Source organism: Ochotona princeps, chromosome 2 (assembly GCF_030435755.1).
Source record: "Ochotona princeps isolate mOchPri1 chromosome 2, mOchPri1.hap1, whole genome shotgun sequence".
NCBI lineage: Eukaryota > Metazoa > Chordata > Mammalia > Lagomorpha > Ochotonidae > Ochotona > Ochotona princeps.
The window spans coordinates 42,208,123-42,223,776 of NC_080833.1; the positions used below are offsets into that span (position 1 = coordinate 42,208,123).

Sequence of the window (15,654 nt, forward strand, 5' to 3'; positions counted from 1 at the left end):
TTTCAAATTTATATATATATATATATATATATATATATACATATATATATATACCCAAAACCAACAGTTTCGTGGGAGGTGAAATAAAGAAGTTAGTTCTTCGTCTCCCAGGAAATAAATGTAACACTTGTCAAAACTCCATGCACCAGAAAAATATGGTTTTCAAAACATCTTTGTGGTGCCAGCTGGAGAACTACCTCTCTGAAATGTTCTGATGCAGTGGTATCATAGCTGGCAAACCTAAAACCAAAGGTAAGAGAAAGCTGCCCTGGCACGGTTGTCAAACAGGGCACCGTGGCATCTACGCTGACCTGGGGACTCCACGGGGTCACTCACCCTTGTTCCGCGGGGGACTTCCAGCTTTCCTCCCCAACAGCCTCTGCTCTGAATGTTGTCTCCAAGGATGTTTTCATCCATGTCTGTTATTTCGTAAGCACATCATAAAATGCCAATTTCTACTACATTATCTTCAAAACAGCTTTACTTGATTAAAACGCCTAACAAGCCAAGCTATTGATCACAAGCAGCAAGACTTGTGATGGTGGACCACCAGCTTCTGCCCACTGTTGTCTGCCCAGACCGTCTTCACCGAGCTTGGCTGTGTCTTTGCTTAGCTTGTCCAGGGCGATCAATGGGGACAGCCCTTGGGTGCTCTCCCTGGCTCTCTAACCCCCGAGGCTTTTCCTGGTGAAGCCCTCACAGCCACTAACCATCCTGGCCTACGCCCCGTGATTGGACTGATACGAGATCTAGAAATAATCCTTCTTTAAAGCCATGGGCGTGGGGTGGGGAAGGGGGAAGTGGGACGGGATCTCTGTGACTAATGCGTATAAATCACTGCTTTGACAAAAACAGGATCACTATTGTTTTCAGCCCTGAGAAACAGTCAGGCAGATTTTTGTTGCAAGTAAAGCCAGGTAGCTGGCTTATGAAGAGATCAGTTACTGGCTGTTAGGTCAGAAGGCAGCAATGAGCCTGTGTGTGTGTAAAGGGGGCTGGAGAAGCACCAGGAGAAGGCAATTTTGAAGCAGCCTCTGGCAGCTGTGGAGGCACACCTTGGAAACAGCCCAGCAATCCACACTAGAAAGTCTTGTCCACACTTGCATTAACTTTATAGGTGGTCCCAGCCTCCCTCTAACAAGGAAAACATGCCAGGAAAATCCTCTTTGTCCAGTCCCAAGCGTGTTACCTAGTCTGATAATGTTGGGTAATAAAATTTTGGGAGGGGGCTCATGCTGTGGTGTAGTGTGTAAAGCCACCACCTGACATGCCTAAATCTTGTATGTGTGTTGGTTGGCATCCCAGCTGCTCACTTCCCATCCAGCCTATGCGCCAGTGGATGGAAAATCTCTATCTCTGAAACTGTACCTTTCATATAGATAAATTAAATAAAATCTAAGCAACAACAACAACAAAAAGAACCATTTAAAAAATCCCCAAAAACAGCACTGGGAGGGATTGCCCCTATTCACAATCAACAAATACTTTGGCTAGAAGACAATGGGAAGAAGGAGGAATCGTGGGAACACCTGAACCCGACTCTCCCTTATAAGCCCTGAATACAAACCAGGTATTCAGTTCTTGAGTATTTTTTTTCCAGTCCTTGGGTCTTTGCTGAATTGCCCACTTGGTCTGTGTGTTCTCTTTATTAAAGTTTGTAACTTTGCTTTTTCCCAATCTGAATGCCTGAGCACTGTCTTTCAGATTCACCTGGAGAGGGGTCCTGACACATGCCGTATCTCACCCACCACCTCTCTCTGTTTCATGTTGCAATTCTTCCTTGCACAGACACAAGATCTTCTAGTCCAGACAGCTCCTGCTACAGAACTCTCTCCATTTAGAAGTTAATACATGATAATAAATTACATGCATGTGATAAATGGGATGGAGTCTTAGCATGTACCCTGATCTCAGATGAGACAGGTATGTCCTGGGAAGATGAACATATCAAGCTGGAAAGCAAAGAGATAACCATTCCAATGCAGGGCTGCCAGATACCAGCTCACCTAGACTTAACCAGCTACCCAATTACACCAGGCAATGCCTACAAGGAGAAGCTGGCCTGCAAAGCAGAAACTCTCACCAGACCCTGGTCCTGCCAGTGGCTGGATCTTGAACTTTCCAGCTTCCAAAGCCATGAGAAGTAAATATTTGCTATTGAAGCCAGATGGTCCATGTGCACTATTGCCTGGTCCATCTTGATATGTCCATCTTCCTAGGACATACCTGTCTCATCTGAGATCAGGGTACATGCTACGACCCCATCCCATTTGTTTATCAAATTGTGGTACCACCCTCTACCTCAGAAAAAGAAACAGAATGGGGCAGAAGTCTCTTTTCACCATGGATCATACTTGAAGGTACCACTATTTCTTTTTAAAATTTATTTATTTTTATTTGCGCATGACTTCTGGGAAGACACAAGAACACCATGTCAAGGACTGGGGCCACTCTGATGCCTCTTTTGCTCTTCGTTGGTCCTGAGGTTTCCACACAGTTGTGCTAATATAGCCGTCTCAAGGCTTGCTCAACTCTCCATGCCATTTATAGTTTAAGTGCTCTTTATTGTCAAGCCTGATCTCCACATCCACCTTCCAGGAGTTTCTGATAGGTCCACGTGGCAGTTACCCATCCTGGGCACAATTGTCTTTGGATAGAAGGTGACTGTGGTCACCAGGGCTGCAGCTGCAGGTGCTTCCTCTTGGAAATGACGTGGGCAGGGGCCAATGTTGAACCTGCCCACACTGGCCAAGGGGAACCAGCTGGGGAGAACCGACTGCACCCTGGGACATGATGCATTTGAGATGCTGCCAAGATAAAGAGGGAAATGGCTTATGACAGAGACAACAAAGTAAGCCCAACAGGTTGGTAGGGAGAGTGTGTGAAGTTTCCATTAGAGGGAGATTACATTCATTAGAACATGATTGGTTAGCACGTCATCAACAAAGGCTGTTGAAAAGAACATTGCAGATTAATTTCAAGGAGGACCTTTCTGGATAGATAAGGATTATAGACAAAGATCAGTAGATTGCTCAGGATGGCAAAACAGCCTTTGTGCACATCTTGCAAGTCAAATTGACCTGACGGATAAGGCTAACAGTGCTTCCTGGCCACTGAGCGGAGAAGGCTCAATGGTTTTAGGTTCCCTCTCTTCCTCCTCTTCTGGTTCTGCTTCTCTCTCTCTCTCTCTCTCTCTCTCTCTCTCTCTCTCTGCATTTGCAGGCTTCAGGGACAGTTTGTTCTCACCATTAATGTGAATTTGGGGACTGAGTTTCCAGCACATGAATCTTAAGGGACACATTGAAACCATAGCATTCATCTGTGACCCCACAGTTTGTACCCATTTCACATATAAAATAAAGTTGTCCCATTCCAAAGGCTTCCAAGTCTTAACTCATTCCAGCACCAGCACAAAAGTCCAGAGTCTCATCTGAATCAGATACGGATGAGACTAAAAGCCTGTTGGAGGCAACCTGAGTCATGTGAAATCAAGCAAGTCATGTGCGTCCAAAGTACATAGGCTGTTACCATTTCTGAGTGGACAAACAGGCAAAAAAAAGAGTAACAACCCCGCATTAATACAAAATCCGACATGAAAAGACCACATTAAACTTTACGTCTCTGCAAGACTCTCCTTTGATTCCATGTGCCACACTCCCTGAAGACATGGCTTTGCCCCCAGAGACCTGCAGCAGCGCCATCACAGTGATCTGCCCGGCTTCCTCCCCTTTTTCAGTTCTCACAGATCTGGGGCTCATGCCTGCAGCTCCCCAGGCTGGTGTTGGACACTGGGATCCCCTCAGTGTTAGAGCACTTCCCATATCCACTCTGGCTCCTGCGAGCACCAGTGAATGCTGGAGCCTAACCCAGTCTGGCAACCCCCAGACCCAGCCCACACCCATGTCAAAGGATGTTGCAGCCATGTTTAGTTTGATCCACCCCCATTCCTGACGCTTGTTCTCACCAGTGGGAACTGCAGCCCAGCAGGGGTATCCCCTAAGCTTCCCTTTTAAGCCTATTCCTAGTCACAGATCTTGCATGTGCCAGTGGTTGCTCCAATAGCCTGGCATAGTCCATCGCCTGTCTCAGCCCTTGCCATCAGATTCTGCAGCCTGGTCTGGCCAGGCCCCCACTTCCTCCCCACTGGCCCTGTCCCAACTCTTGCTGGTGGGTGCTACAGCCTAGCACTGCCCAGCCTGCCCCCATCCCTAGCTTTCATGTAAACTGGTACGTGTGATAGCCTAGCCCAGCATGGGCTGCACCCCGTCCTGGGCTCTTGTGTGTGCCAGTGTGCTACTGTTTGGCCTAGCCCTGCTTGGTCTACCTCTCAAGCCAGCCCACATACCTGCCAACAAGTAGAGCAGCCTTGTCTGGCCTGACCAACATCCAGGCCTGACTCATGTGCCCACCAACAGGAGCTATGGCCCACCAGGGGAGTTCCCTGGTTCCCTGACCAGGTCTACTCCCAGACCCCGATCTCTTACGTGCCCACCTCATTCCCAATTCTTGGGGGGTGCCTGTCAGTGCTACAGCCTGGACCAGCCCAGCATGTTCCCAACCCTAATTCCCAGGTGTTAGTGATTTCTGTGGTTGTGTTAAGCTTGGCCTGTCACCACCCCTTGTTTTGGAGCAAACCAGCCAGTATTACAGTCCCACGGGAATGAGCCCACATGTCCCCCACAGAATCTGTCTCAGACTCAATTCTGTCCCATGCTGGTTAGTGTTGTAACCCTGCCTAACACGGCCCACCCCATACTCTGACACACTGTGGACACTGTGGACTAGCCCAGCTCAGGTCACCTATGTGGATGGGTACATTGGTCTGACCCAGAAATGTTTTTCAGTTTCCCTCCTTGAAACCACCTGCTCTTAGTGCCCTCGTTTACCTTCAAATGCAGTGGCCTGGTCAGCCACCTTAAAAAAGAAAAAGGGTAAACATGTATGCTGGCACATCGGTATAGTTAGCTGAAATTTGGCATTATCCAGGCCCAGAAAGCCCACCAGCTATTGGCTGCTCTTCTCCTAGCAGTCTAACATTTACCTACATATAAGGTCACCTAGGCAGTTGCCTACAGCCGGGGTAAAACAAGCTCATTAAAATGATCCCCAGGACCTGGCTCAGTGGCCTAGCGGCTAAAGTTCTTGCCTTGATTGCGCTGGCATCTCATATGGGCGCCGGTTCTAATCCCGGCAGCCCCACTTCTCATCCAGCTCCCTACCTGTGGCCTGGGAAAACAGTTGAAGATGGCCCAAAGTCTTGGGACCTCGTACCCACATGAGAAACCTGGAAAAGCTCCTGGCTCCTGGCTTCAGATCGGCACAACCCTAGCCGTTGCTGTCACTGGGGAGTGAATCATCGGACGTAAGATCTTCCTCTCTGTCTCTCCTCCTCTCTGTACACCAGATTTTGCAATAAAAATAAAATAAATCTTTAAAAAAATGAGCCCTAATCCAGTACAGCTTATATCTTCATGAGAAAAGGAAATTTGGACAGAGATGACTAAAGAAGGAACAGAATGTGAAGAAACAGATAACATCTGCAAGCCTGGAAACATGATTCAGGCAAAACCAATTCGGTCAGCTCCACTGATAACGGGCAGTAAAATATATTTGAGGGCTAGTGCAGTGGTGTAGCGGGATGGACTGAGGCTTTGGGTCCCTGTATCCACTCACCTTTGGTCACAGTGGCCACTCGGGGAGGCAGGTGATACAAGCAGCATTGTAACTGCTATGCCAAATACCAGCCCCTTTTTAGTTTCTGCCAGTTTTCTTTTCTTTTTTTTTTTTTTTTTTAAAGATTTACTCATTTTATTACAGCCAGATATACACAGAGGAGGAGAGACAGAGAGGAAGATCTTCCGTCCGATGATTCACTCCCCAAGTGACCGCAACGGGCCGATGCGCGCCGATCCGATGCCTGGAACCAGGAACCTCTTCCAGGTCTCCCACGCGGGTGCAGTGTCCCAATGCATTGGGCTGTCCTCGACTGCTTTCCCAGGCCACAAGCAGGGAGCTGGATGGGAAGTGGAGCTGCCGGGATTAGAACCGGCGCCCATATGGGATCCTGGTGCGTTCAAGGCGAGGACTTTAGCCGCTAGGCCACGCCGCCGGGCCCAGTTTCTGCCAGTTTTCAGGACGAATATTTACTCAGCAATATCTTTGGAACTACTGTCTGGACGTTTGGAAAATTTATTGTTTTACATAGATATACAATATTTGAGAAAACAAAACATTCTCATTGCTGATAGAAATTTTTAAAATGTATATTGTTTCGTATTTTAAAGGCAGATTTACAGAGAGATGGGGGGGAGAGAGAGAAAGAGAGAAACAAAGATAGAATGACCTGGCTGGCTCACTTCCCAAATGGCCACAACAGCCCAAGCTGAATGAATCTGAAGCTGGGAGCCAGGAGCTTTTTCGAGGTCTCCCATGTAGGTTCAGGGGGCCAAGGCTTTGGGCCATCCACTGTTGATTTCCAAGGGCGTAAGCAGGGAGCTGGATGTGAAGTAGAGCAGCCTGAGACACAAACTGTGTTCATATGGGGTAATGGCGCTGCAAGGTAGAGGATTAGCCTGTTGAGCTGCTGCAACAGACTTGGAAAATTTTTTTTAAAGATTTATTTATTTTTATTGGGAAGTCAGAATTACAGAGAGAAAAATCTTCCAACTACGGGTTCACTCATCAAGTGGTCACAACAGCCAGTGCTGAGCCGATCCAAAGTCAGGAGCCAGGAGCCTCTTCCAGGCCTCCCACGCGGGTGCAGGGTCCCAAGGCTTTGGGCCGTCCTCTACTGCTTTTCCAGGCCACAAGAAGGTAGCTGGATGGGGAGTGGAATAGCCGGGATATGAACCAGCACCCACATGGGATCCTGGTGAGTACAAGGCGAAGACTTCAGCCACTAGGCTATTGTGCCAGGCCAAGAAATATTTTTAAATACAGAATAATTATGATAGCAGAGCACTTCTGAAAGCTCACTGGAAAATGGAGCTTAAAAGATACAGTTATTGGGCTCGGCGGTGTGGCCTAGTGGCTAAGGTCCTCGCCTTGATCCCATATGACCGCTGGTTCTGATCCCGGCAGCTCTACTTCCTCTCTATCTCTCCTCCTCTCAGTATATCTGACTTTGCAATAAAAATAAATAAATAACTTAAAAAAATTTAAAAAAAAAAAGATACAGTTATTTTGTTGCAAAAATTTTGTAAAGTTTGCTTATAATGTGTATTTTTAATGACCTTTTTGAGTAATCCCAGTTTCTTTCTTTTTTTTTTTTTAAGATTTATTTATTTTCATTACAAAGTCAGAGATACAGCGAGGAGGAGAGATAGAGAGGAAGATCTTCCCTCCGATGATTCACTCCCCAAGTGAGCACAACGGCTGGTGCTGCGCTGATCCGAAGCCAGGAACCAGGAACCTCTTCCAGGTCCCCCATGGGTGCAGGGTCCCAAAGCTTTGGGCTTTCCCAGGCCACAAGCAGGGAGCTGGATGGGAAGTGGAGCTGCTGGGATTAGAACCGGCGTCCATATGGGATCCCGGGGCGTTCAAGGCAAGGACTTTAGCTGCTAGGCAACTGCGCAGGCCCAGAGTAATTCCAGTTTCTAAATGTGCTGCCTCTTGGGCCCAAAATTTCAATACTAGGGACTTAATCTAGAGATGTATCCCCACAGGCGTGAAATGGTCTATGTGCAAAGTTATTCATGATAGCATTGTTTATAACAGCAAGACTGGAAGCTACCTTTAAAAAATACTTATTTTTAACTTTAGAGGCAGAGAGATCTTCAGTCCACTGGATCACTATGGATCACTCCCCAAATGTCTGCAGCAACCAGGGTTGGGCTAGCTGAAGCCAGCCATCAGAAACTCCATCTGGGTCTCCTGTTTGGGTGGCAGGAACTCAAGTGTTTGAGCCATCATCTGGTGCCCTGTGTGACATACACCAGCACAAAGTTGGATTGCAAGTGGAGTAGCTAGGACTCCAGCCAGGCGCTCTGACATGAGTTATTACTAGGTGGGGACTTAGGCCACTGTGCTAACTATGCTTTCCTGGAAAATCTTAAGGCTCCTTAGTGGGTTGGTTAAATAAATTATGATACATCCATAAATTCTTAAGCAGCTATTTAAAAAACTAGGAGACTTGCAAATTTATTCAAATACTAAAAAAAAATCAAGATATAAAGAAGAGTGTAAATCAAGCTAAAGTTTGTGTTTACTCAGAAAGGTAACAGTACTTAGGAATGCATATATGTGACTATATTTAAATAGTTCTGGAAGGATAAAGGATTAAGATGGGAGGAAAGACGTTTTAGTTGACTTTCTGAATATTGTTTCACGTATTTGAGTGTAAAAATCAATAGGGTGGGCATTTGATGTAGTGGTTAAGGCTCCATATTGGAGGGCCAGGCGCAGTAGCGCAGCAGCTAAACATGCCAGGATCCCATATGGGTGCCGGTTCTAATCCTGTCAGCCCCACTTCCCATCCAGCTCCCTGCCTTAAGTTTGGCTCCACTGCCAATTTCAGATTCCTGCCAGTGTACACTCAGAGGCAGCAGGTGATGGCCAATGTACCTGAGTCCCTGCTGCATGGGACAGCCCCAGATAGAGTGCCTGGCTCCTCATGTTGCCATGGCTCAGTCCAAACTGTTATGGGCATTTAGAGAGTTAGACCAGTGAATGGAAAACCTCTCTTCCCTGCCCTTCTCTGAACCTGTCTCCTCGCCTTCCAACCACCTCTCAGGCCAGCACTGTGGCATAGCCAGTAAAGTTGCCACCTGAGACATTAGCATTCTGTTATGGGTGCTAGGTCACGTCCCATTTGCTCAACTTCTGATCTAGCTTCCTGCTTATGGCCTGGGGAAAGCAGTGGAATACGGTCCAAGTGTTTGAGCCCCTGCCACCCTCATGGGAGATCCAGATAAGATCGAGGCTCCTGGCTTTGGCCTTGTCTAGCCCTGGCCATCGTGTCTACTGGAGTAGTAAACCAGCAGATGGAAGCTCTCCTCTCTCTTGTCCTCTGTGCAATTATTTCAAAATAATCTTTAAAAAAATTGCCTTTCAAACAAATGAAAATAAGTAACAATTAAAAAATGAAAACCAGATAATGGCAAAATCAAGCATTTGACATATCAAAAATGAATATGAATGTAATATACATAAAATAATATATTCTCAGAATTAAGACATTCAGACTGTGTGAAAAAAAAAATTCCCTCTGCTCTGTGCCTTGTATTCATGGTGTTTTGCTGTAGGGTGGCTTGAATTGCCCAGTCTTCCACACAGGAAAGGGAACTCTTCTTTCTCATCCTTTTCAGAGTTAACAAACATCTTTTATTAGTCCTTCTCCACCTCTGTGGACTCTTATTTTGAAACCAGTATCTTGTAGACAGCCTGCCTTTGTGTGTAATAATTTGGACCCTGTGCCTTCTGGTTGGTAACCAGGTCTGACCCATTAATCACCATGTTGTCTTTGCCAGCCAAGCAGTTCCTAGGACCAGAGGTTTTAGTAAGTGGAGCTATTCCTGTCCAGTAGCTGTTCACCTAACAAAATGGATGCTCTTCAGAATTTCCTGGGAGAGCCTAAATATTCATGGCTGGTCTCCATCCCTTTTAACCCAAAAAATTCTGACTAAAGAGTGGGATTTAGATATGGATGCTTGAATCTGTGGCAATTTTTACTGGGGCTTGCAAGGTGGGCATAAATGCACCATTCCAGCCCTCCCCCCTTTTGGGTCTCACTTGTAGGTGTGGGGTCCAAAGGCTTTGGGCTGTCTTCTACTGAGGTCACAGGCAGGGAGCTGGATGCAAGTGGAGCAGCCGGGATACGTATGAACCATTGCCCACATGAGATTCCAGCAGGCACTAGGCTGTGGCACCAGGCCCTGGGGGCTATTCTTACTTAAAAAGCAAGGGTTTGGGGACAGACAGTTAGACATGGTTTGGAATGCCTGGATTGAATCCTGCCTCTGCTTCTGCGCTGGCTTCCTGCTGAGGCACTGGGAAGGCCAAGGATGACAGCCCAAGCCAATTGGATCCTTGTCACCCATTTGGAGGCTTGGATGCAGTTTCCTGATTCTTGGTTTTGGTCAGGCCGTTCCAGGAATTTCAGGAATGAACAAGTGGATGGAAGATTTCTCTCCTTATTACTTTTCTAAATAAAATAAACTTCAAAACAGTAATATCACTGATGAAATACCAAAAAAGAAAAAGAAAAAGAAAAAAAGCCAAAACTGTAAGACAACAATCATTGTACCTTTTAAATAAGTAACAGGTCAATCAAGCTCTAAAGAAAAATAGATATCTTATTATAACAACAGGAAGCCCACACCAGCTTGAGCAAAGGAACCAATGGTTCATGAACTGTGCAGAGCTAGGCTCTCCGTGGGCTGGGCAGCTCACGTGCCCACTGCTGAGTTTACCTGCCTTGGTCAAGGCCTGACCAACTGCTCCCTGGGACTGACAGGCTGAGGTTTCTCTTTCCTAGAGGCAGTCCTCAACAGCAACAACCACCTTAGGCCAAAACCCTAAGGAGGGAGAAAGGACTTGCTGGGCCGGAAGGCTGTAGCGGGAACGTTTTCCCAGGCAACACACAGCCCAATACGACCGGGATTCCAACACTTCCTTGTTCCAGGGTCGCTTCTCCGGCCTGGCTCTCAGCCTCACGCGTCAGCTACGCCTGGCTACCCTCTCGCAGGGGAAACGACCCCGAGCGGCGGACACCCCCGAAGCCGTCTCCAGGCAGCGGTGGACGCGGTCCAGCACAGGCCGGAGAGCCCCTCCACCCGCGGGGAGCGCAGGCGCAGGGCCCGCCCCGCCTCGCCCCGCCCCCCGCCCGGGGCCCCGCCCCGAAGACGCGCTGCTGTGGCTCCGGTTCAGTCAGTCCTGCTCGCTGTCGGCTATACTCGCCTCGCCGCGCTCGCCTCCTCGGGCCCCGGCTCAAGCCATGATCTCTTCCGTGCGGAAGTCGCTGCCCCAGCGCCGGGTGTTCGTGGTGGGGGTCGGCATGACCAAGGTAGACGGCGCCGCGGACTCACCGGGGACGGGGACCTGGCGGGCCGCACCGCTGGTCTGCCTGTCCTGCTTGTCCGAGGCCGCGCCGCTGGTCTGCGTGTCCTGCTTGTCCGGGGCGCCGGGCGGCCGCGGAGTGACCACTCGGCTGGGCCGTCTCGTGGGGGGGGGGGCATCTGGGGGGGGCATTTCTTTGCTTCTCCACCTGCCCTTTCTCTTGGGTACCACCTGCTCGGATCCCGGCTGCAGCCCCACGTCAGGAACAGGCTGTGCTTCCCGGGAATAGCTGTGGGGTGCCCTCGCAGACAGCCCCAAGCAGCCTCTTGGCAGAGATGCTGGGTTACCTGAATCCTGCCACTTGTCTTGCCTCCCAGGTGTGGGCCGGGGGCACCTACACCCTCACGCATGTTCTGTAACGCTGAGCCCCGCTTTTCTCTTTGCGTGTGCGCTTCTTCCTGCTGGTACCGTTTGTCAGCACCTGGTTAACTTCTTTGCGGTCTGCACGCTCTAGGAAAGTGTCTGACCTCTCTGAGTTTTCTCATAGAGTCCTGTCCTTTTGGCTGTTTTTTTTTTTATTATTATTTTTAAATTTCTTTATTTGTAAGGCAAAATGATGGGGAAAGACAGAGATCTTCATCCGCTGATTCACTCCCCAAATGCCACAACACAAGGGCTGGGTCAGACCTGGAGCCAGGAGCTGCACCCAGGTCTCCCATGTGGGTTTTAGGGGCCAGAGTCCCTGGGCCATCTTCCGGTTGCTTCCCAAGGTGTTGCCAGAGCAGCCAGGGCTGGCACCCCTGTCATCCCACACCGCTGCTGTTTTTTCCACCCTCTATCTGTAACTTTATATTAGTATAAAGACAAATATTTCAGGAACTTCATAGGGGCAAATCTAAGGTAACCTTACTTTCCTGCCTGCCACTCTCCCTCCCTCAGTTCCCCTCCTTTCTTTAATTTTTGCCAAAAGTATAATTCCATCCCATTCTGTAATCACAGAAACAGTTCTTTAAACAAATAAACACTGACATGTTATGAAGTAGAAGGTGAGAGATTATCCTTTTGTTCCAAATAAAAGGGGGCTTCTAAAATAGGTGGATAGTGAAACTTCCCCCCTTTTAAAAATTATTTGATTTTTATTTCAGAGGCAGAGTTAGAGTGGGAGGGAGGGAGGGAGAGAGAGAGAGGTATCTAACATCTGATGGCTCATTGCCCGCATGGCTGAGATGGCCAGAGCTGGGCTGACATCCAGGAACTTCATCCAGGTCTCCCACGTAGGTGCTGAGGCCCAGGGCCTTGGGGCGTCCTCCATTGCTTCCCAGATACGTTAGCAAGAAGCTGGACAGGAAGTGGAGCAGGAAAGGCACAGCCCAGTGCCCATTTGGGATGCAGGTGCCTTAGGTGGCAGCTCAGCCTCCTGCTCCACATCGCTGGCCCCCAGGAAAACCTTTCTAAGTGGTATGAACACAAGCACATCTTTTATTTGTTGTTGAATACCTGATTACATGGGTTGAATAGAAAAGCATGTTTTTAAGAAAAAAATTTATCAACTTTTAAAATGTTTAAAGGCCGAGTGACAGAGTGCATGAGAAAGATCATTCATGTGCTGGTTCATTGCCTAAATGGCAGCAACAGCCAGGGCTGGGCCACACCCAAGCCAGGAACCTGGAACTGCATCCTGGTTTCCCGTGTGGATGGCAGGAGACCAGTACCCGGGCCGTCTTCTACCTTCTCAGATGCCATTAGCAGGAAGCTGGATTGTAATTGTGGAGTAGCTGGGACTGGAACCAGCACTGTATTGGCTTTGGCTTAACCTGTTGCCTGTTTATGCAGTTTTCTTATTTTTTGAAAGACAGAGCAGCAAGGGGAAGTATCTTCTAATTGTGAGTTTACTCCTCAAATACCTGCAACGACAAAGGGCTGAGCCGTTCAAGCTAAGAACCAGGAGCTCCATTCTGGTCACCCACAGAGGGGACAGGAGCTCAGGCGCTGGGGCCAGCTTCGTTCTCTTCACAGACACCAAAGCAGGAAGTGGAATGGCAAGCTGTGACTTTATCCTTGTGTCAGCACCAACCCCTCAACTTTGCTTGGTACAGAAGCAACTGGGCATTTTAAAGGAAGAATAAGGCATTGCAGAGGGGGGCTGGCAGGCAGGCTCAGCAGAAATGGCCAAGTGAGGGAGGGGCCAATACTATGGCATAGCAAGCTAACACCTGCAGCACCAGTGTCTAAGATGGTGCCGGTTCGAGTCCCCGCTGCTCCACTTCCGATCTTGCTCCCTGCTTGTGGCTTGGGAAAGCAGTGGAGAATGACTCAAGTCCTTAGGACCCTGCACCCACATGGCAAACCTGGAATAAACTCGTGACTTCTGGCTTCAATGTGGTTCAGCTCTGCAGCTCTGACCTACTGCCGTTTGAGGAATGAACCAAGAAAGACTTGGGGAAGTAAAAAATTATAGAAGATACTGTAATGTGGACACAACTAGGCCAGCTGAGTCTGCTGACTGGCTGTTACAAAGTTAGATTTTATTCTCCTACAGAGATGGAGAGGGACCCTGTCCTCAAATGTTGACTGGAACAAAAAGTGCCTTTTTCGGGATAGCTTTGAGGCAGGCTCTGTGTGGGGGGCAAGGGTCATTTTGAACAGATTTGACCTTGAGTTGTTAGAACCACTGCCAGCATTCAAGTAAAGACTCGGGATCCTGCCAGAGTTTGTTCAAGGAGAGAATCTGTCACGTAGTTTATCCATATTATTATGTTTAATAATATATTATTATAATATATTATCCATATATATTATATAATTATATTATTATATAATATTATATTATCATATATTGTATAATTATATATAATATAATATATAATATATTATTATAATATATTATCCATATTATTATGTTTAATAATATATTATTGTCTGCCATAGTTTATCCATATTATTGTGAAAGAACTTTGGGTATTTTCCACCTGAGTTTGCTTTTTTTTTTTTAAAGATTTATTTTATTTTTATTACAAAGTCAGATATACAGAGAGGAGGAGAGGCAGAGAGGAAGTTCTTCCGTCCGATGATTCACTCCCCAAGTGGGCCACAACGGTTGGTGCGCGCCCATCCGAAGCCAGGAACCAGGAGCCTCTTCCGGGTCTCCCACGCGGGTGCAGTGTCCCAAAGCTTTGGGCCGTCCTCAACTGCTTTCCCAGGCCACAAGCAGAGAGCTGGATGGGAAGTGGAGCTGCTGGGACTAGAACCGGCGCCCATATGGGACCCCGGGGCGTTCAAGGCGAGGACTTTAGCTGCTAGGCCACGTCGCTGGGCCCTGCTTTTTTTTTTTGGAAAATTAATTTATTGATTTGAAAGTTAGAGTGATAGGGAGAGACAATTTCTTAGTTAAAGGAATATTTGAAAGGCATTTCTCATTAATATGACCACTGACCAGTCTACCACTTTACCTTATGTGGCCAATGATTCATTCTCACTTGGGCTATTTTACAGTTATGCCCATTTGTCTCAGTCAGCTTTGCTTCTTTTAGTTATTTCTCTGTGTTGCATTAAATCTTTTCATCTCAGTCTCTATTTTTAAAAAATTGTCAGATGTTAAGCTACTGTGGTGCCCTTGTCCCATGCCAGAGCAGTGGTGTGAGTTCTGGTTGCTGTGCTTCCAGTCCAGCCTCCTACTAATGTGCCTGTGGCAGCAGCAAAAGCTGCTCAGTCTTCTGCATGTGGGATACCTGGATAGTTCTGATTAACTCCTGGCTCAGCCTGGGCCAGCACAACTGTTGGGTGGGTGGTGAACTGGCAGATGGAAGGACTTTTTCTTTCTGTATCTATTGCTGTCTCTCTCTCTTTCTTTCTCTATTGCTCTGCTTTTCAAATAAATAGAAGTAACTAAGAATATTTATTCATTTTTATTGGAAAGGCAGATATACAGAGAGGAGATATAAAAAGAAAGATCTTCCATCTGGTGGTTCTTTCCCCAAGTGGCCACAATGGCCAGAAATGAGCTGATCTGAAGCCAGGAGCCAGGAGCTTCTTCTGGGTATCCCACGTGGTTGCAGGGCCCCCAAGGCTTTGGACCATCCTCTGCTGCTCTCCCAGGCCACAGGCAGGGAGCTGGATGGGAAGTGAAACAGCCAGGACATGAACCAGTTCCTATATGGGATCCTGGTCTGATGGTTCACTCCCCAAGTGGCCACAATCGCTGGAGCTTAGCCGATCCAAACCCAGGAGCCGCTTCCGGGTCTCCTATGAGGGTACAGGGTCCTAAGGCTTTGGGCCATCCTTGATTGCTTTCCCAGGCCACAGGCAGGGAGCTGGATAGGAAACGGGGCTGCCTGGATTAGAATTGGCACCCATGTGGGATCCTGGTGCACTCAAGGCGAGGACTTTAGCTACCAGGCTATCGCAATGGGCCCATTTTTATTTATGTATTTATTTATTTATTTTTACAGAAACTTTAGATTAGCAAAATTGAGACAGAGTATGTACCTCCCTTCCCAACCTACAGTTTTCTTCACATACCAGGTGTCTCAGAGGTTGTCTTGGGCTAGTAAATTTATTACTGTCAGGTCCTAAGTTACTTATCTTTTTTTTTATTTTTTAAATTTTGTGTAAATATTTTTGATTTGTCTTTTTAAAATTTTATTTTTGATGGTGATTACA

General features: G+C 47.5%; 1 protein-coding gene across 2 annotated transcripts in view; it reads left to right on the forward strand.

The window, feature by feature from the left end:
• Positions 1-10,850: 10,850 nt before the first annotated feature.
• The window catches only part of SCP2 (sterol carrier protein 2), a 90,597-nt gene continuing 85,793 nt past the window's right edge, over positions 10,851-15,654 (forward strand). The window contains exon 1 of one of the 2 annotated variants that reach the window (XM_058655265.1): positions 10,851-11,002. In XM_058655265.1, the coding sequence (XP_058511248.1) occupies positions 10,934-11,002 (69 nt within the window). In that variant the 5' untranslated portion in view covers positions 10,851-10,933. The remainder of the gene's footprint in view (positions 11,003-15,654) is intronic. The other variant, XM_058655273.1, reaches the window with a different exon arrangement.